The following is a 21,723-nucleotide window of genomic DNA, read 5'->3' on the forward strand; positions in this document are numbered from 1 at the left end:
GACATTTATTATGGATATTTCCTAACAACACAACCTTATTTTAAATGTAGCAAGAACCATTTGCTTTGACATATGCGTTTGGGTTAGCCATGCCTACCTTATCTTACGATATTCCCACGAAGTATTAATCATTCCATGTACTTGCTTCCTATAATTGATCCAGAAGATGAATATTTATAGTCAGCATCCATCATCACGTCTCTGCTGCATCTATTTTCATAACACTTCACTTCAATTCCTTCTCATTACTCCACTAAATCCTACATATAGCTCAATTCATTCAATTATATATCTCAACATAACCATTTTCCTTCATATCATTACCTCTTCACGTATAACATAATTCCCACGACGTATTAAACTTGATAGAATCTATATTCGCTTCATTGGATCTTAATTCATCTCACAGAATAATATTTAACATTTAGTATACCAGAATACCTCTTCATGACGTACATCGACAAGGAATAATTCATACAATCTACACATCCTTTCTATATTATTTCATTATGACGATTAATAAGCATGTTCGGCTTCCTAACCCATCTAAGAAATCTAATACGTGCATATGCTCTCATTTTTCTGTGTGAAAACTACACTCATTCTCGCAAATAATCATAAATTCCTCAGCTATCATAATACACTCAATCTATGTATAATCACTTCTTCGAGATATATCGATTTTATCACAACTTAACCTTGTAATACTTAATTCAATGGTTGCACTTCACTGAGTCACTTGATATCTTAATTACTTCACAATTACTATACATTTCATGAGGTTAATACAATCTAACTTAATTAAGAACTATAATTTAGTAAACTTAGCTTGTCATTCTCTGGCTATGACGACTTTGTAGCTCTCTGCACTACAGCTGTTGTCATTGGCCAGCTGAAAACCATGGGTCAGCTGGAGTCCACTCCTTCATTAGGTTGTTTGACTGGCTGGTTACATATTCATCTCCAGGTCGGTCCAGTACGAATTTAGCAACTCATGAACATCATCTTTCTTGCGCTAGTGTCAACATAAAATAATCCCCACAAGGAAGAGTTCATTTTAATGCTTCCTGAAGATAAACTATCTCACCAATACTTCTCTTATATTTGCTTATTGAGCTGACGATTCCCAAAATATTTAATACTGGGTTCAATGTATTTCTAGTCTTATCTTTGCCTTAATTTTTGTATAGAATGTTAGGCCTATACCGATGAAATTAGTAGTCTTCCCTAAAGTTTGTTTTCCAACAATATTGGAGATAAGTTAATATCAAGAGCTGAGGAGAGAACAAACTGTGTCACACCGGGCGAGTTGGCCGTGCGGTTAGGGGCGCGCAGCTGTGAGCTTGCATCCGGTAGTAAGTAGGTTCGAACCCCACTGTCGGCAGCCTTGAAGGTGGTAATCCTCGGTTTACAATGTTCACACCAGGCAAATGCTGGGACTGTACCTTAATTAAGGCGACGGCCGCTTCCTCCCCACTCCTAGGCCGTCCCTATACCATCGTCGCCGTAAGACCAGTCTGTGTCGTTGCAACGATAAGCAAATTGTTGAAATAAAGAAACAGCCTCCCGCTCCGAAATATTGTGTTCAGTTAATTGATAACCTTGGCAACAGTGTGATCCGCCTACTTTAGTGGCCGTCACTGTAGTCGACTGAATGTTCTTGTTAGATACAAAGTTGTCAAAACATGTATTTCCCTGACCATACACTATTTCCTGTTTCAGGTGTGGTTCCAGAACCGACGGGCAAAGTTCCGCAAGCAGGAGCGACTCGCACAGCAAAAAGCGTCCCAGACGTCGGCGAGTTCTGGGGGCGGCACGGGTGGAGACGGCTCGGGGACTGGTGTCGGTTCTAGCCAGCAGCAGCAACAACAGCAGTCCGTGAAGAGTGAAGGAGGCAAGACGTCGGGGCTGGGAACGACGGGGACCGGCAAGGACGTGAAGCCTGGTACACCCACGGCGGTGGCGTCCACTACCCCTAACTCGAACACGAGCAGCGTATCGTCCAACAGCAGCGACGTGAAGCCCATGAACGGCAGTGGTAAGGACTGTGGTTATACCTTAGGTTCCTAATCTGCTTTTTGTAACAAAGACCTGTTGAAAATTTGGTGAAACTCATGGACCCTCTCCCCCCTATAAAAATGAACGTAGTCACATGAACACAGTTTTCAGGTAATGAATATACTTCATCCACCTCTGTGATGTAATGGTTAGCGTTATTAGCTGCCAACCCCCGGAGGCCCGGGTTCGATTCCCGGCTCTGCCACGAAATTTGAAAAGTGGTACGAGGTCTGGAACGGGATCAACTCAGCATTGTGAGGCCAACTGAGTTGATGTGGATTCGATTCCCACCTCAACCATCCTCGAAGTGGTTTTCCGTGGTTTCCCACTTCTCCTCCAGGCAAATGCCGGGATGGTACCTAACTTAAGGCCACGGCCTCTTCCTTCCCTCTTCCTTGTCTATCCCTTCCCATCTTCCGATCCACCCCACAAGGTCCCTGTTCAACATAGCAGGTGTGGCTGCCTGGGCGAGGTACTGGTCCTCTTCCCCACTTGTACACCCCGACCCAAAGTGTCGCGCTCCAGGACACTGCCCTTGAGGCGGTACAGGTGGGATCCGTCGCTGAGTTCGAGGGAAAACCAACCCTGGTGGGTAAAGAGATTAAGAAAGAAAAGAAAGAAAGATCAGGCTATACAGTAAAACTTGCTCAAAGCGGAATCGCAAGGGACCGAAATATTTTTCCGAATTGGACAGTTTTCCGCATTACACAAAACATCGAGATTTTTTGCCTTAAAACAGTAAACAGTAATTTCAAATATTACTTAGAACTTACCTGTGTCTGCCTACTAATTACGCTCGGTTATTCAGATTGATATACGTAGTAGGGCCTGCTGTAGTACATTAATTTGTTAATTATTATTACTGCGCTCTATTTTAGGCCTACTTGCAGAATGATACACAGTATATAATTTCGGCACTTTCACAACGCTATATTATATTGTTTCAGAACACTGGATATTAAACTTATTTCCATCACAAAACCATATACAGTAACTTACTTCACAACACTAAGCTTTCTTCTGCAGATCAAACAAAGAAACTTGTTTCTTCTTCCTTCTAATCACGTCTTTCTGAACGCAGTCCTGAGCTCAGTACATCAGTTCAAGAAGATTAGAAGAGTTAGATATAATGGCAAATAGTTTTATGTCACAAAAGCACTGTGGGACTGTTCGTTAGTTCGGATATTGTTTTGATTTCCATCTTCTTGCTTTTGATCTCCTTCTTCCATCGCCTCCTCTTTCTCGCTCTTCCCCACTTCTAAAAGGGGTGTAGCTGATTTGAAAATCTGGTGTTTCGTAAGTTCTCCATCATTTCGAATGAAGTTGACTGGCTCCAAACACGAGCGTCAGTTTGTCCAAGGTTCGAACCCCACTGTCGACAGCCCTGAAAATGGTTTTCCGTGGTTTCCCATTTTCACACCAGGCAAATGTTGGGGCTGTACCTTAATTAAGGACACGGCCGTTTCCTTCCCACTCCTAGCCCTTTCCTGTCCCATCGTCGCCATAAGGCCTATCTGTGTCGGTGCGACGTAAAGCAACTAGCAAAAAAAAAAAAAAAAAATGACATTAATCACACCACCACCAAAAATGCGCAAACATTTTACTGGGATTTCATCAGTTCCTAATATTTTCAACATTGTACAAGTAGATTTTAAAGAATTCTTTCATTTTTCGTTTCCGTTTCCCGCGTTGACGAAATTCCGCATTATACAAAAGAAATAACATTATAACGCTGTAAACTTCGCCGGGACCGAGAAAATAGTCCGTAGTGGACAAGGTTCCGCTTTATTCAAGTTCCGCTCTGAGCACTTTTTACTGTACTTCACTTTATTGAAAAATGATTCCCTCATACAGTGAATATTACACAATGCAACTTAAAAGGTTTTTACTCTGTCGAACACACAAGTAGAATATAATTATTACAATATAACATGCCTGTAAAAAGAACACATTATTGAGCAAGGAACAAAAATACACACTATTAACAAATGATTCCTTGTTTAATAATGTGGGTATTTTTAAAGGTATGTTGTAGTGTAATATTTATATTCTACTTGTGTGTTCGACAGGCTGGGAAGTACGGCTTCCTTCTTAACAAAATACACGAACACAAAGTATAGACCTAAACTAAAAATTCTTAACAAAATATGGGCCTATTGCTTGTCTGCCTTAATCACGCACAAATTAATAACCACTCCATAAAAATACAATCAAGTGCAAACCGGACAAAACGAAAGCTGAATTAATGTGTTAACGTTCATTTCAATCATAAAGATGATGTTACTGTTTTTGCTTGGCTTGAATACGAAGATGCAACTATGACAACGCAACACACGCGTCATCTTACTGTAATGTTATTTGCTTTACGTCCCACTAACTCTTTTACGGATCTCGGAGACGCGAAGCTGCCGAAATTTAGTCCCGGAGGAGTTCTTTTACGTGCCTGTAAATCTACCGACACGAGGCTGACGTATTTGAACACCTTCAAATATCACCGGACTGAGCCAGGATCGAACCTGCCAAGTTGGAGTCAGAAGGCCAGTGCTTCAACCGTCTGAGCCACTCAGCCCGGCACATCATCTTCGACATGCACTCGATTTCTACAGTTTTATTTTTTGAGAAATACCAACCGAAAACCCCCGCTAACAAAGGTGTGTTGTAGTAACTGTCATTGAATGTGATTATCAGGGCCCGAAATTTGGTGACCTAATGAATGCCTATAAAATGACCAAGAAATTCCCAAGAATGACTTAAGGCCTAAAATTAGCAAGAAATTAACCCAAAATATTAACTACATATACTGTATATACATATATATTAAGGAAAATACGTATTTACTTAATAATGTAAATGCGTACGTAGCCTGTATTACCTTTAATAATGTATTGAATACTATAATAATAATAATAATAATAATAATAATAATAATAATAATACCGGGCTAGTTGGCCGTGCGGTTAGGGGCGCGCAGCTGTGAGCTTGCATCCGGGAGATAGTGGGTTCGAACTCCACTCTCGGCAGCCCTGAAAATGGTTTTCCGTGGTTTCCCATTTTCACACCAGGCAAATGGTGGGGCTGTACCTTAATTAAGGCTACGGCCGCTTCCTTACCACTCTTAGACCTTTCCTATCCCATCGTTGCTATAAGACATATCTGTGTCGGTGCGACGTAAAGCAATTAGCAATAATAATAATAATAATAATAATAATAATAATAATAATAATAATAATAATAATAATAATAATAATAATTTTACAATGTTTCCATTGGTTTATCATCATCATCATCATCATCTGTTTACCCTCCAGGTTCGGTTTTTCCCTCGGACTTAGCGAGGGATCCCACCTCTACCGCCTCAAGGGCAGTGTCCTGGAGCTTCAGACTCTTGGTCGGGCGATACAACTGGGGAGTATGACCAGTACCTCGCCCAGGCGGCCTCACCTGCTATGCTGAACAGGGGCCTTGTGGAGGGATGGGAAGATGGGAAGGGATAGACAAGGAAGAGGGAAGGAATCGGCCGTGGCCTTAAGTTAGGTACCATCCCGGCATTCGCCTGGAGGAGAAGTGGGAAACCACGGAAAACCACTTCCAGGATGGCTGAAGAGGGAATCGAACCCACCTCTACTCAGTTGACCTCCCGAGGCTGAGTGGACCCCGTTTCAGCCCTCGTACCACTTTTCAAATTTCGTGGCAGACCCGGGAATCGAACCCGGGCCTCCGGGGGTGGCAGCTAATCACGCTAACCACTACACCACAGAGGCGGACGGTTTATTTCATACGCTGTTCTTTTCGCATGAAGAATAAATGAATATCCGTAGAGTATCATTATTAAAACATTATGCCACCCGTGGAGCCTTCGTGGCTCAGGTGACAGCGCGCCGGCCTCCCACCGCTGGGTTTTGTGGTTCAAATCCCGGCCACTCCATGCTGGACGAAGCGGAGGCGGGGCAGGGTTTTTTTTTTCTCCGGGTACTCCTGTTTTCCCTGTCATCTTTCATTCCAGAAACACTCTGCAGTATAATTTCAGTTCACCTGACCGTCATTAATCATTGCCCCAAAGGAGTGAAACAGTCTTCGGTAGCCGGCAGAATTCTTATCCTCGCCGATAGACGGCGCTTAATTCGTTCAATTCCTGACTCGGTCAAATGGCTAGAAACAGGCTGAGGATTCTCATAAGCTTATGCCATCCTTAAGTGGAAAAATATCTAAAAAGAAAAGGGGGAAATTCGTTTTTCGCAAATCATAAGTGCCTTCGGACAAGAACCTGTCAAAATCTGAATCTCTTCATATTTTAATATTTACCTCATTCCGCATTGCAGTAGCTGACGGTGATCAAACGCATGTTCTCGAATGCAAATGAACGGGGAATATCTGAAAACACGTTTCCTGCAACGGAGTCTGAGACGAGGTCGAGATGAAATCATATTTCTTACGGCACGTTTTACGGCCGGGTGCCGTTTCTGTCCCCAACCACAGTCGAGGAGCTAATGAAGATTAAATAAATAATTGTGATTGATATTGGGTAAGGAGGTGGAATGAGTCAGCTGTAGTCTACGAAATAACCACTGTCTCAAAATATACCTGGGAGTAGGCCTAATAAAACGGAAATTCCACAGAAAACCGTCTAAGGAGATCCTGCGGTAGGGTTGAAACTGATCTTCTCCCGAATATTAACACACGCGGCCACTCAGCTCGGTAACAATTATTTATTTATTTATTTATTTATTTATTTATTTATTTATTTATTTATTTATTTATTTATTTATTTATTTATTTAAAATGTTATGGCCTGCATCATGAGACTGCTGATGAAGATGTTTAGAATGCTGTATATAATGTAGAATTCCGTAGCGAAGCACTGGTACACCAGCTAGTTATTTAATATTGATGTAGTTAAATATCGTTAGTTTTTAAGTAAATCTTGCGTACGTTGAAAACCTATGGTAAAATGTCGGCAAATGTCTGTGACAATTCTCAAGAAATAAGCTGCAGTGTAGATGCGTCATTGCGTGATCTTGTGCGTGTTGCATTTAACCTCAGAAGTGAGACGATAGGGAGGGTCAAGAGCGCAGATCTTAATGGCTTATTGCGAGTGTGCAGGCGGCCTCACATCGCATTAGATGTGGGAGCGGGCGTCTTACAGCGTGATGGCCCGTGATAGGCTGTGCAGCTGTGACGCTGCCCCGGCATAGAGACCTAAAGAGTTGACACTAATGGAAACAAACGAGCGGGTACCAAGCAATTTTCTAGATTAAACGTCAGTAGGGGGGGTGAGAGAGACAGTGTGATGGCGAGATATATGGCCAGAGCAGAACAGCGGGTGGGGGCGGGAGGCGGGCGGCCATTGTGAGAGTATCACAGATGGACGAGGGCCAGCGCAAATCTTGAAGGATCCCATCTGTATGTCAAATATTCCAGGCCTGCCCCTCAGATTTGTCAAAAAAAAAAAGTATCCACAAAATTGTCTTCCCTCTGACGGGGAAAAAACGTTGACATGGATTATTGATACAGAAGGGAAGAATAATGGAATAGCAATCGATCTGAGTATTTCTTAAACGACTCCAACTTCATTTTTTGTTAGCAATATGTTGCTTCTGTCTTGTTATAAGAAAGCTGTCGAATAATGCACGGTCCGAAAGACTCGATGTAGCCGACTAATGAACCATCGCTCGCGTTTCCTCTCTTTTTAAAAAGAACCGGCAGCGCCAGAAAGGTAAAGTGTCATTTTTGTGATACTCTCTAAAACTGTCAATGTCTATATTTAATATAATATCTTATTAGACCCGACTCTGTTTTACGAAGCATCGTTTTATTCTGTTATTATATTGCCAGAAATTCTTTAAGACAAGAGAATGCGAATGTAGGGCTGAAAAAAAGAAAACATCTAACTAGTAATAAAAAGTTGGGGTAACTGTACCTAAAACAGACGCAGTAAATAATAATAATAATAATAATAATAATAATAATAATAATAATAATAATAATAATAACACCATAGCTGCAAATACGTTCATTTAGAACTACATAGAGGCGTGTGTTTGCATTCTTTTCTGACCACATCATCATCATCATCATCTGTTTACCCTCCACGTTCGGTTTTTCCCTCGGACTTAGCGAGGGATCCCACCTCTACCGCCTCAAGGGCAGTGTCCTGGAGCTTCAGACTCTTGGTCGGGGGATACAACTGGGGAGTATGACCAGTACCTCGCCCAGGCGGCCTCACCTGCTATGCTGAACAGGGGCCTTGTAGAGGGATGGAAAGATTGGAAGGGATAGCCAAGGAAGAGGGAAGGAAGCGGCCGTGGCCGTAAGTTAGGTACCATCCCGGCATTCGCCTGGAGGAGAAGTGGGAAACCACGGAAAACCACTTCCAGGATGGCTGAGGTGGGAATCGAACCCACCTCTACTCAGTTGACCTCCCGAGGCTGAGTGGACCCCGTTCCAGCCCTCGTACCACTTTTCAAATTTCGTGGCAGAGCCGGGAATCGAACCCGGACCTCCGGGGGTGGCAGGTAATCACACTAACCACTACACCACAGAGGCGAACTTCTGACCACAATTCTTTCTTTTTGCTCTGGGCTTCGATTCCCGACCAGTTCAGGTCTTATTATTATTATTATTATTATTATTATTATTATTATTATTATTATTATTATTATTATTATTATTCCGAGCGAGCTGGCTACGCCGTGTGATGTCAACTTGCATTCGGGGGTGTTATGGTTTTTCATAGTTTCCAATTTCGAAGTAAGGGAGTTTGCCGTGGGTCCCTCAGTTGTAGGTAGGATTCGAACCACTACGTCGTGTCGTTTCATTTTGAAAATTCCGTACAGGCCTACATGGCCGGGTTTCGAACCACGACCGTGTTGACGAGAATCAAGTGGATATTTTCTCGCCATACCTGCTCTCTTTGGATAGATCCTTCACCTCCCCAAATTTCGTTCTGCAACATTTTTCTCTTTCCCACGAAGAAGACCACACTCCTTCCTTCACTAGGTAAAACTATGGCCGCTACCTTCCCACTGCCAGTCGTATCCATCGCAGCTTCTCCGTAAACTAATTTGTGTTACTGCGACGTTAAATAGGTAGCACCTGAAGATGGTTTTCCGTGGTTTCCCATTTTCACACCAGGCAAATGCCGAGGCAGTACTGAACCCTTGAGCTTACCATTCCATCGTTGGTCGGCCACGGCTGCTACAGTAGAACAATATAGAACTCTTAAATCATGGGTCGTTGCGGGAATAAATTCGGTCACGATCTTAACCAAACGATGGGGTTCAGAAGAGAGCCTAACTACTTGAAATTAGGAGCAAATATGCGCTTACTAACTTTTATTAAAATTGAAATGACACGACAACATTATTATTTTTTATATAAATCCTTGAAATAAAAAATATTATAAATTATTTATTATTGAATGTTTCAAACGCAGTCACATTGCATAGCGTTGATTTATTTCTCACAATGTCGAAGAGTTGCTTCGGAGAAATTAGTACATTAGTGGACAGCGAAACTGAAAAACTGAAAAAGGAAAGACCTGAAAACCGGGCACCTATTACTCCAAACGGGAACTGAGAATTAATCCACACGATCCGTGGATAATCTGACGTTCAACAAGTAGAACGCCTGATTTCCTCTCAATTAAGGTTATCCACCAGTCGAATACCCTTCACGGATACGGAACACCCGCCGAATGGACCCTTAATCGAACCAAATTGACTATCAGTTGCTTTGGATAGGTTGCGAAATATTATGGGAAAGCATGGTGTTCACTACAAGTTAACAGCATCATTCACAATTGAAATAAAATTCCACCATGTATTTGTCATTCACGACGCCCTTAAGTGATAAGGTAATCCCGATGCTAAATGTGCATCACCCAAACAGCTGTTCGGAAGAAACCAACAACGACATGATCCGCGAGGATCTTACGTTACGTCGTTCTAAAGGAACAAAACTGCGAAATGCAGGAAACACTTATTCATCACGCATTTAGAAGAAATGCCAAACACTGAAGTTAATTAAAAAAGTGGTAAATCACTTGAAAAGTATTATTATCAAACCGATTTTCAGGTTAGAAATGGTTTTGTTACGCTTAATAAAATTATCAGTCCACATTGAAAAATATTACAACTTTAAGGAATTCTTTCCTTTGAAAAACAATGACTACCATTACAGATCCATCTACTTATTGTCTGTCCCAACACACTACCTATAAAGTGATTACTTAATCGAATTCAACTATGAATAAATGAAGTACGACAAAGATTGAAAATAAAATAATATTACTGGCTGACGAATCGAAACCGCATTCGCAACTCAAGTCTCACCTAATACACTGAGTGTCAATATGCACACTATCAAAACGAAACGGACGCCAGAACGACAAAACAATTAAGTCCGTAAAATAAAATAACATATCGAAGTCATTAAAACACAACACGCATGGAGAATTACAGTAAAAATATTTAATCTCCATCAGGTCGATATCCAATATTTGGACAACCCTCATTCACCGATAGCGGCCCCGTTATCTCAAGGAACACCCTTCAGCTGTTGGAGCTACGCACTAGTTGGCCTCATTATACCGATCTAACCCTCTTCATATTTCATATTTTACTGTAGAGGCTACCTTCGCCCAGGTCGCTTCGCAAAACAAAAGAAACATCTAATCTGAGACTTGAGTATGTACAGCTGACACCCCAGACCTATCGTCGGGCCCACTTAAAATCTGTACATCCTAACACTAATCTCTATGTACACGATACCTTCCAAATTCTATCGTCGGGCGTGAACTAGGACATCTCATCATCAGTAACTCCAAGGATAACATGTGACATCCTAATTCTATGGTCGGGCGTAAAAATGGGTCGTACTACGCATCCCTTAGCATATCAGGCGAACTAACAATTTCAAACCAACTCTGACATTTCAATACAGATGGAACCACGTCTCTTACTATTAAACGAATGGAAGTCGGAAAATGCAGTAAGTCTCCATCTCGTTACAATACGTGAACTCGAAAATAAATATACGTGACGAACAATTCTCCAACTCAAACACAATCTCAGCCTGTGCAATGAAGTTTTTAGGGAAGCAATGATAATTCCCAACACATGTCTACCATTTAGTGGATGTATTCAAAATAATAATAATCATCACTACCGCATTAGAAACTCTCAAATCGCCTACCGTCAATTCCAAATATTTATATCAATGACATATCCAGTGAAACGAAATTCAATACAGCACCAACCATGTATTCGAAATGCTCTTTTATCCTTGAGGTCGCATTATCTTAATATTCATGCGGGCTTTACGTAACTAGTCACTTGACTTTTACTACCAAGAATTTTAACCTTTACTAGAGTCGTTTTCACTTGGGAACTTACTAGAAATCTACGGTGCCTCACACAGTAGTCGTCTCAAATTTCGGATTGGTAGCGGGATACTCTACAGCCTGTCACAATACAGTCTGTTTCACAAATACTTCCTCGGCAAACACAGCCTGTCTCAATCTCATTCTCCTCGCCTTATCCCAGCGGTATCACTTAAAATCCAGGCTTCATTTCATCTTCAATATTCCTATTCCTCTCATCTCCACATATATAAATTCTTCGCTCTCAATCCATTTTTCTTATATTTCCAAGACCCTTTTCATTTTTCAATCCTCTAGTGAAAACAACAACCATCATGAAATACACCTCTTTATTTTACTATTACTACGACTTTCGGACCTCGAGAATCCAAGAACACACCGCGAATTTCTGTATCATTGATATACACGATGTCCCAAAATTTTTACTTCCCATGAATAAATATAACTCTATCGAATTTCACTGAAATATTCTAAGTGCCTGTGATCCTTGTAAAATATACAGGTTAAATTCACTTTTAACATAGAAAAATTTCTTTGTCCCGCGGTAGACATTATTATTATTATTATTATTATTATTATTATTATTATTATTATTATTATTATTATTATTATCGACAAACATTTCTGAATTCAACTGATATTTGAAATTAAGACATTCGCTACGACTATTTTACAATTATAGCTTTGCAAAATTTCCTCACTTTGGACAATATCTCATAGAATATTAACACCAGATTTAAACGTCGCATTTTACAGTTTCTTGACGTGAAATTTACAAACTAAAATTTTCACACGCTGACCAAAATTATAACACTTTCGCCTGATAATTGCAAATATCAACCCGACAATCATCTTGAAAAATATGTTGGGACAGAACAATAAAACTGCAAAATGGAGTCATCCTCAGTATTCTGGCTACATTGTCGCCAGATGACCTCGTGCCTTTAGCCGTACATTGGTACAAATAACATCATCTTCTTCAACATATCAATCTTACAAACACTGCCTTTTTCACACGATATTAAATTACGACACAAATCACGCACTTTCCTCGTTATAATTTGTACCACGAACCTCCCTTGTTCTGCAGTCAACTGCGACTGTCTGCTTTCGTCCCAGAGTTGTCTCTCTCTGTCTCCCACAACACACCAGGTGTTCAATAGATAACGAAATCAGAACTACTCTGACTAGCTTCCCCAACTCTCTTACCACTTTCAAACGCACATGAGGTGATATAATAAAATCTGCGTGTACTTTAACAGACGCCTATACTTTCACAGTTTTTCGGCAAAAGTTCAGAAATTTTCAGTCACCTTCCCTTTCTAACCGAATATGTGGACCTCAGCCACTAACATGTATTAAGTTGTTTGTAGATCAATCTGGTACAATTTTCTGCTGACGACGGGCGTAAGCTACCGCCGCTTCAAAAACCAGATCGACACTGAAAAGTATGCAATGGGGGGTTCCTCTTATAGTCTTAGGAGGGACGCTACACACACTACTAAGCTTGATTGCGTAATCTGCTAATTTCGCGTCCAATAGACCGATTTTTATGAGACTTGTCCCATAATTCCGGACAGACTTGTAATTATTTTAGATGTTAATCTCATAATTTTACCACACTCGCAACAGGTGAAATAAATTATTTCTGCCCGGACGTTTCGCGCGTTTTCTTCATCCATTGACCTTGGCACGTGGAGCTAGTTCACTGATCTGACGCTGACTTGTACTTAGGCTTAACTGCATTTATAATTTACCCTGGGGTTCTGTCTTCACGTAGGGTTACATAATAATTTAGATTATTTATTTCTTTATTTACTGTATTGCCAAAATCCCTCGTTACGCAGAATTCCGTGAATTTAAAGAATTATCGGGCACTCGAAGTCCGCCGAGGTGTCACGGTATTTCACGAGCTTGCCGCGGGTGAGATCTTTCCCACGCGACATCGAGGCTCTTAGGAGTGCAACATGGCTGCCCTCAAAAATAAAAGTAGCTTGTTGATTTGAAATAAATATTGAGAAAAATAAAAAAAATATTTTTCTCATCGTAGAATTATGGGTTCAGTACCTTAATTAAGGCCACGGCTGCTTCCTTCCACTTCCTAGGCCTTCCCTATCCCATCGTCGCCATAAGACATATCTGTGTCTGTGCGACGTAAAACAAATAGCAAAAAAAGAATAGGTAGCAATAATCAATTTATGATGATGTTTGTTGTTTAAATGAGCCTAACAGCTAGGTCATTGGCCACATTAAAACTTTAAAACGTATCCACTGACTAGGGTCTAAAACAATTGACGATGAAAAACTGATCGTGAAACAAAATCAATCGGTGCATCCTATTTACAATGCCTTAAGTACTGGGATGATACTTATATAAAGGGGTCCAAAATCCAGGTCACCAGCCCCTCATAATGGTACTAATCACTGGTAAAGCAGAACCATATTGTTTTTCCTATAGTGGCACTAATCACAGGTAACGTAGGCTCGTGGTGGTACTAATCACAGGTAATGCAGACCCATGGTATGTCACACACATTGGCACCACTCACAGGTAACACAAACGTATGGTGTTCCGCACATAAGGGCACTACTCTCAAGCAACGCAGAACCATGGTGTTCCTCACACAGAGGGACTAATCACGGGCGAGTTCCTCACCTAGTAAACTAATTACAGGCCACGTATACTCATGATGTTGCTCCACTTCCTACTAATCATAGGGAATGTAGACCCACGGTGCATCACACCACATTATGCTAACGCCCACAAGAAACACAAACCCGTGGTGTTCCTCACGCAATGGTATTACTCTCACGCAACGCAGACCTATGGTTTTTATCACAGCGGTACATATCACGGGCGCCAGTCAAACCCGTGGTTTTTCTCACTGTGGTATTTATCACGGGCGCCAGTCAAACCCGTGGTTTTTATCACTGTGGTATTTATCACGGGCGCCAGTCAAACCCGTGGTTTTTCTCACTGTGGTATTTATCACGGGCGCCAGTCAAACCCGTGGTTTTTATCACTGTGGTATTTATCACGGGCACCAGTCAAACCTGTGGTTTTTCTCACTGTGGTATTTATCACGGGCGCCAGTCAAACCCGTGGTTTTTCTCACTGTGGTATTTATCACGGGCGCCAGTCAAACCCGTGATTTTTCTCACAAAGTGGTGCCAACCACAGACAATGTAGACCCATGGAGTTCCTTATAAAGTGGCACTACTCATAGGTAACACAGACCCATTCTGAACACTGTGGAACTGACCGGTGGAATGCAGACGATGACACTTATCGCAACCAACGCCCAGACCCCTAGAGTTTCTCACATAACGGTACTGCTTCTACGTATGTAACGTAGACCCATGGTTTTCCTCGCGAGGGGTTACTAGTCGTAAGCAACGTTGACCCATGGTGTTCCGCACGTAGCCTACTGGTACTAATCACAAGTAATCCCATGGTTCTAAAATCATCATCACTTGGTCGCCCCTTTTAGTCACCTCTTACGAAAGGCGGAGGATACCGTGGGTGTATTCTTCGTCTGCGTCTCCCACCGACAGGGGGTTGTGTGTTTGTTCCGCGAGAGCTAGTTTATTTTGATCAAGTCCGTTGGCAAGCCGGTTAGGACCCTCCTATCCGCCACGTGGTACGCCATGGACAATCATCATCATCATCATCATCATCATCATCTTTATCTTTTTCTTTTTCCGATATTCGCCAACTATGGACCGCAACTTGAGGCTTCTCTTATCTTTCCAGAAATTCTTCATTCTTTCGCTTCTAATAGCCTACTCCTCTGCTCCTCGGATACTATCAAAATGCCCTCCTCCCCCCCACCTTTTTTTTTAGATTGTCGGTTCGATTGTTGAACTCCTTCCTGTTGTGGATCAACTCTGCTCTCTTCTGTGATCTCCTCCACCGACTTCGTGGTTGCCTACAAATTCTACGAAATAAGATATCCTTTTGGTCAATCAGCTTTTATCTGTTCTCAGTAATGTTGAGCCTCTGTGGCTCAGGCGGCAGCGCGCTGGCCTTTCACCGCTGGGTACTTTCGTTCAAATCACGGTCACTCAATGTGAGATTTGGGCTGGATAAACCGGAGGCTAGACAGGTTTTTCTCCGGGTAGCCCGGTTTTCCCTGTCATCTTTCACTCCAGCAACTCTCCAATATCACTTCATTTCATCGGTCAGTCATTAGTCATTGCCCCAGAGGAGCGCGACAGGCTTCGGCAGCCGGCACAATTTCTATCCTCGCCGCTAGATGGGGCTTCATTCCATTCCTGACCCGGTCAAATGACTGGAAACAGGCTGTGGATGTTCACTTCATTTCATTTTTCATTAGGTCTAATGTCCATAGAATTTTAACCTTCGTTTTCGCACTGTATTTGTGATCTTTTCGATGTAACCTACCCGTAAAGACCCTAATTTTTTCCTTTTCTTCCATGTTATGTCCGTAGTTTTCTGTCGTCCCTGCGTTTCCTTTAGATTATTATTATTATTATTATTATTATTATTATTATTATTATTATTATTATTATTATTATTATTATTATTATTATTATTATTATTTTGCTATTTGCTTTACGTCGCACCGACACAGATAGGTATAATGGTGACGATGGGAGAGGAAAGGGCTAAGCGGGGGAAGGAAGCGGTCGTGGCCTTAATTAAGGTACAGTCTGGCGTGAAAATGGGAAACTACAGAAAACCATCTTCAGGGCTGCCGACAGTGGGGTTCGAACCCACTATCCCCGGATGCTAGCTCATAGCTGCGCGCCCCTAACTGCACAGCCAACTCGCTTGGTATTATTATTATTATTATTATTATTATTATTATTATTATTATTATTATTATTATTATTATTATTATTATTATTATCTTCATCTACCGAGCGGAATGGTTGTGCCTGTTAACGCGCTATGGCTATGGAGCGACACTCTGCATTCTGGAGCCGAGTTGGTTCAAACCCTGTCCTAGGATTACTTTTCTCGATTTCCTATTTTCACTTTCAGGAAAATGCCGGGACAGTTCTTATTCATAGACCACAGCCGATTCCTTCCACCTCTTTACCCAGTTTCATTCAGCATCATTCATTTCATCTTCATTATCTCAATTTAGGTTGGTGTCAGGAAGGGCATCTGGCCGTAAAAATTTGCCCTATAATTTCATTTCACCGCATCCCAGACCCTGTATCAGGGGCAGGCATACGCCTATGTTATTTTTTCCTCATCTACATGCAATACACTAGCAAACACCACAGGAACACGCAATCGTGAAGAGGCCTGCAATGCCGCAATTTGAGCAGCAAACGCGTACTGGATAAGTTAAAGCTTCACCCGTTATCTATTCGCAGGAAAGTAGCCGACCTCAGATTCCTATAAACTATAACGCTGTTAATAGTTTATTTCGTTCCCCTGAACCTGTATCCTTTTCCCTACATGTCCCAGCTCGCAAAACCAGGATAAATTCACCCGTTCATATTCCGTATTCCCGCCTCTTTCTGGTCCAAAGAACTTTAATCATCCGCATTCCAACCCTCCTTAACTCTATCTTCTGACAGGAAATTAGGCGTTTTTTCTTCGTATGCCTCCTTTAATCAAACCTTCCTTAACTTTTAACCTAGCTCCCTATTTATTTATTTTTTACTATACTTTACCATTACTTATATGTCATATCTGTATTTATCTTACTCTGCCTAACTGTATATAACTTCTCTTCGTTTTACTTTCAATCTTTAATTTTCCTCATTCTGTTCACTGCCGTTATTTTTATTGTTAATCGTTGTTTGCCTACAGTTATCTTTTTAGTATTTAATTTTCCTTCGCTACTTTTGTCATTAGTTGATTTTTCTTTGTTGCTCTTTTTATTTATTTATTTAAGTTTGCATTGTGCTACTTTATCGTAAATATATTTCTCACCGGGAATTCTGAAATTTGGAGTCCGGAAAGGCATCCGGCCGTAAAACTAGGCCAAATCCGCATCAGGTGCCAACCCTAATAAATTGGGAGAAGGCCACGGAAAATGTTATTGTTATCCATCCTGGTTCCAAACCAAAAGTGGAGTTCAGCAAGGCGGTGCACTATCCCCAGTCTTGTTTATCACTATCATGGATGACATAATGAAGAACATCAAGAAAACCTCTGGCAGTGGCTTTCGTTGATGATCTGGGGAGAAAGTGAGGACCAAGGACCAAGTACAATTGAGACTCAATGAATGGAAGGTTAAGTTCTAGGAATTCAGTCTTAAAATAAGCGAACCCAAAACAGTAGTGGTGGCAATAACCGAAGGGGATAACCAGAAAGCATCACGCTAGGCAACCATCCACTGGAAAGTGTGGTAAACCTTATATTCACTAACTTAACAAATGTCATGGGATAGTCACCTAATAGCGTATGGGGCCTCCTCTGGCATTGCGAACTGCAGTGAGACGCCGTGGAAGTGAGTCGACAAGTCTCTGGTAGTAGGCCTACTGGACGCAGCCGACTCCAAATCGTTTGCAGGGCGGCCGCCAATGCTGGTCTGTTCGTGGGTGCAGGATCCATGGCACGGAGCCTGCGTTCCTGGACATCCCAGATATGCTCGATAGAGTTCATATCGGGGCTCCTGGGGGGCCATGACAGTCGTTGGACCTTCGCTGCATGTTCCTGGAACCATTCCCGGGCGACATGGGAGCGATGTAGCGGCGCGTTATCATCTTGAAACACCGCAGAACCGTCTGGGCGCTGGAAGGCCAAAACCGGGTGGAGATGGTCTCCGAGCAGCTCAACTACCGCGTACCATTCAAAGTATCTTCCAATACAACTAGGGGGCCCATTCCATACCAGGAAAATGCACCCCAGACCATAACAGAGACACCAGCGCCCTGGACCACACCTTCGAGGCAGGCGGGATCCATCGCTTTATGTGGTTTGCGCCATACACGGTGCCTCCCATCGACATGGTGCAGTTGAAATCGTGATTCGTCCGACCATATCACGTTACGCCATTGTTCCAGTGTCCATCCCTGGTGACTGGTGACAAATGCGCGTCTTTGTGCCCGATGACGTTGGGTTAACAGTGGCACCCGTGTGCGGCGCCGGCTCCCATACCCCCATAGAACCCATGTTCCTACGGATTGTCCACTGGGAGACGTGTCTAGCACGGCCTGTGTTGAATTGAGCCGTGATTTGTTGCACGGTTGCCCGTCTGTCACTACTGTCAATCCGTCTCAGATGTCGCCGGTCACGGTCATCGAGGGTGGCTGGACGGCCGGCCGTTCGTCTGTTGTGGACGGTGACACCCGCATTCAACCATTCACGATACACCCTGGACACGGTTGATCGTGTGAAGCCGAATTCCCTTACCACTTCCGAAATCTCACTTCCCATCCGTCGGGCACCGACCACCATACCCCGTTCGAACGGTGTCAGCTCACGACGACGTTCCATGTTACACCTGTCACATGCACAGCCACTGCTCACAAGGTCTCCTATACAACTGCCGCTGGCACAGGGGGCGTGTGGTGCGCAGACAACAACACCTGCGCATCAGTGCTCCGCTATCCCATGACATTTGCTCAGTCAGTTTACTTCAGCAGTGTAATATCACGAGGTACACTAGCCACACAGTAGATGGCAAATAGAGTGCAGAAGAGCTCTCATTTTCACCAGCAAGTAAGAACACTCCTCTAGGATCCCGAAGTACCAACATAATCAAAGCTGGTGATGTTCAATCAGTACTTCATACCAATTTTAACCTATGGTATAGAAACATGCGCACTCACTAAGCAGGGTTCATTAAGGTTGCAGGCTTCTGAGATAAAGTTCCTTAGGTCCACAAGTCAAAAAAAAAAAAAAAACTGGATAAGTTAAGGAATAACGTGCTTAGAAAGGAAGCTGGGATTGAGACACCATTGTTACATCGGGTCACCATGTCCAGATTGAGGTTGCTTGGGCATGTAGACTAATGAGGATGGAACCAACAAAGAGAGAGCTTATGTTAACTTGGAGAGACGTGTGTCAAGAAAACGAAGGGTGGAAAGACCAATAACCCACTGGATGTATATCGTAAAGATGGACGTTGCAGGTCGGCGAAGGTTACTAACAACAGAACCTAAGTTATCTGAATATGACAGGACGGAAGAGGCTCGTCAAGAGTACCCGGGAAACTGGAACTGCAATTATTTTACCATCATCATCATCATCGGAACTCTGAAAGCACAGCTCAGAGCTAGTACTTTGCTGGGCACAATTAAACCAAGCGAGATTACGCCTTCGTTCCATCCCTCTCTCCAACATAACACAACGATAAAATCAATCCCATTATGAGTTTCTTCTGATTCGTCCAGGGAATGCATTCGTCCCTTCTCTAATTACATCCCATTGGCCGCTAGATGGTGACGTCATTAATTCTCTCTTATTGACGGCATCTTGATTCCCTTGCTGCGCCAGCCCAAAACACAAGGCTACTTGCAAATGAAAATTCTAGTCCAATATAAAAGTAATTTCGTTTTAACACAATTCATTAAAGCCAATTATTTATTAGCCGCTGCAGATGGAGGGAGCCGAAGCAAATGTTATTAATGTTTTTATGACAAAACAATAATGAATTTCATTATGAGAACATGGCTAAACCGTTGGGTTCTTTTTTCCTAACAGTATTACTGTAAGTGATATTGAGTGGCTGGCCATGTGTTTAATCATCGTTAGACCGAGTAAGGCTTGTCACCTGCTAACACGATAATTGGCTCTTGGTGCAGCGCTGTTTTCACACCTTCCTTCATCACTCACTCAGCAGACAGCGATGACACTTCAGTTTCACCAAAATACCGCAGCGCTGAGTATGTTTACGTTCAACAAATAAATGAGGACTGTCAATATGTAATCAACTCCGAGATAAAGTTTCTCATCAGGCGAGTGGCACCAGTTAGATTACTGTACGCAAGGAAACGGAAGCAAATACCAGAATTTCGAGGTGTTTTAATGCTTTGCACTCTTATGTCGGATATATTACGATTTCCTGTTCTGACCCTTCTCCGTAAATCTAAGCGTTATATCTACCAACTCGCGGCTAGCGTATTCTTCATCATAAACCACCGAACTTAGCCAGGGTCGAATCTTCCCACTTGGGTTCAGAAACACACTACTCAGTTTGACTGTTCTAGTTTTAAGGGGACCAAGCAAGTGGCTGTGCGGTTTGGGCCACGTAGCTATCAGCTTGCATTCGGAAGATAGGCTAGTGAGTTCGAACCCCACTGTCGACAGCCCTCAAGATGGTTTTCCGTGGTTTCCCATTTTCACACCAAGCAGAGGCTGGGGCCGTACCTTAATTAAAGCCACAGGCACTTACTTTCTACTCCTAGTCTTATCCCAAGGACAAGACTTAATTTCCAAAATCTCACATGCATGACATTGACTGATTCGAACCAGACCTTGGTGGGAAGCCAGTGACGAAACATGTATTGTGTGTGTGTGTGTCAGCTGCGTATGCTGGGAACAAGACGTGGGCTACCACTAGACTTAGGTTACCGCTTTTCGATAGTGTGTATAATGACCCCTATGCGTTTTGAGCTGGAGCCAATAGCCAACGGAGTAGCCTGCTGTGTTGTCTGTGCTGTTTCACAAGCTACTGCTCTGGCCTCTGCTACTGTCAATAATCAACACCTGATCAGTGGAGATGGTAGCCTTAAGTTTAGCAAATTAAAATCCAGCTTTGTGGCGAAATGGAGAAATGGATAGAATACTTGCCTTTGGTCCGATGAGTCCATTTCAATTCTCAGAATCAACCCCCTCGTACTGTTAATTACCCTGGCTTGGGGACTGGGTATTTATCACGTCTTCACCATTCATTTTATCCTCATAAGGTCACCACCAAGCCTATACAGATGCCATGCACCATTATTATTATTGTTATTATTATTATTATCATCATCATCATCATCATCATCTACTTACCCTCCAGGTTCGGCTTTTCCATCGGACTCAGCGAGGGATCCCACCTCTACCGCCTCAAGGGCAGTGTCCTGGAGCTTCAGACTCTTGGTCGGGGGATACAACTGGGGAGTATGACCAGTACCTCGCCCAGGCGGCCTCACCTGCTATGGTGAACAGGGGCCTTGTAGGGGGATGGGAAGATTGGAAGGGATAGGCAAGGATGAGGGAAGGAAGCGGCCGTGGCCTTAAGTTAGGTACCATCCCGGCATTCGCCTGGAGGTGAAGTGGGAAACCACGGAAAACCACTTCGAGGATGGCTGAGGTGGGAATCGAACCCACCTCTACTCAGTTGACCTCCCGAGGCTGAGTGGACCCCGTT

At 42.7% G+C, this 21,723-nt stretch overlaps 1 protein-coding gene across 1 annotated transcript in view; it reads left to right on the plus strand.

The window, feature by feature from the left end:
- The window catches only part of LOC136867401 (paired mesoderm homeobox protein 2A-like), a 324,225-nt gene that overhangs the window by 286,771 nt on the left and 15,731 nt on the right, over positions 1-21,723 (plus strand). Inside the window, exon 3 of the mRNA XM_067144596.2 lies at positions 1,723-2,038. Coding sequence (XP_067000697.1) covers positions 1,723-2,038 — 316 coding nt within the window. The remainder of the gene's footprint in view (positions 1-1,722; positions 2,039-21,723) is intronic.

Source organism: Anabrus simplex, chromosome 3 (genome assembly GCF_040414725.1).
Source record: "Anabrus simplex isolate iqAnaSimp1 chromosome 3, ASM4041472v1, whole genome shotgun sequence".
NCBI classification, from domain to species: domain Eukaryota; kingdom Metazoa; phylum Arthropoda; class Insecta; order Orthoptera; family Tettigoniidae; genus Anabrus; species Anabrus simplex.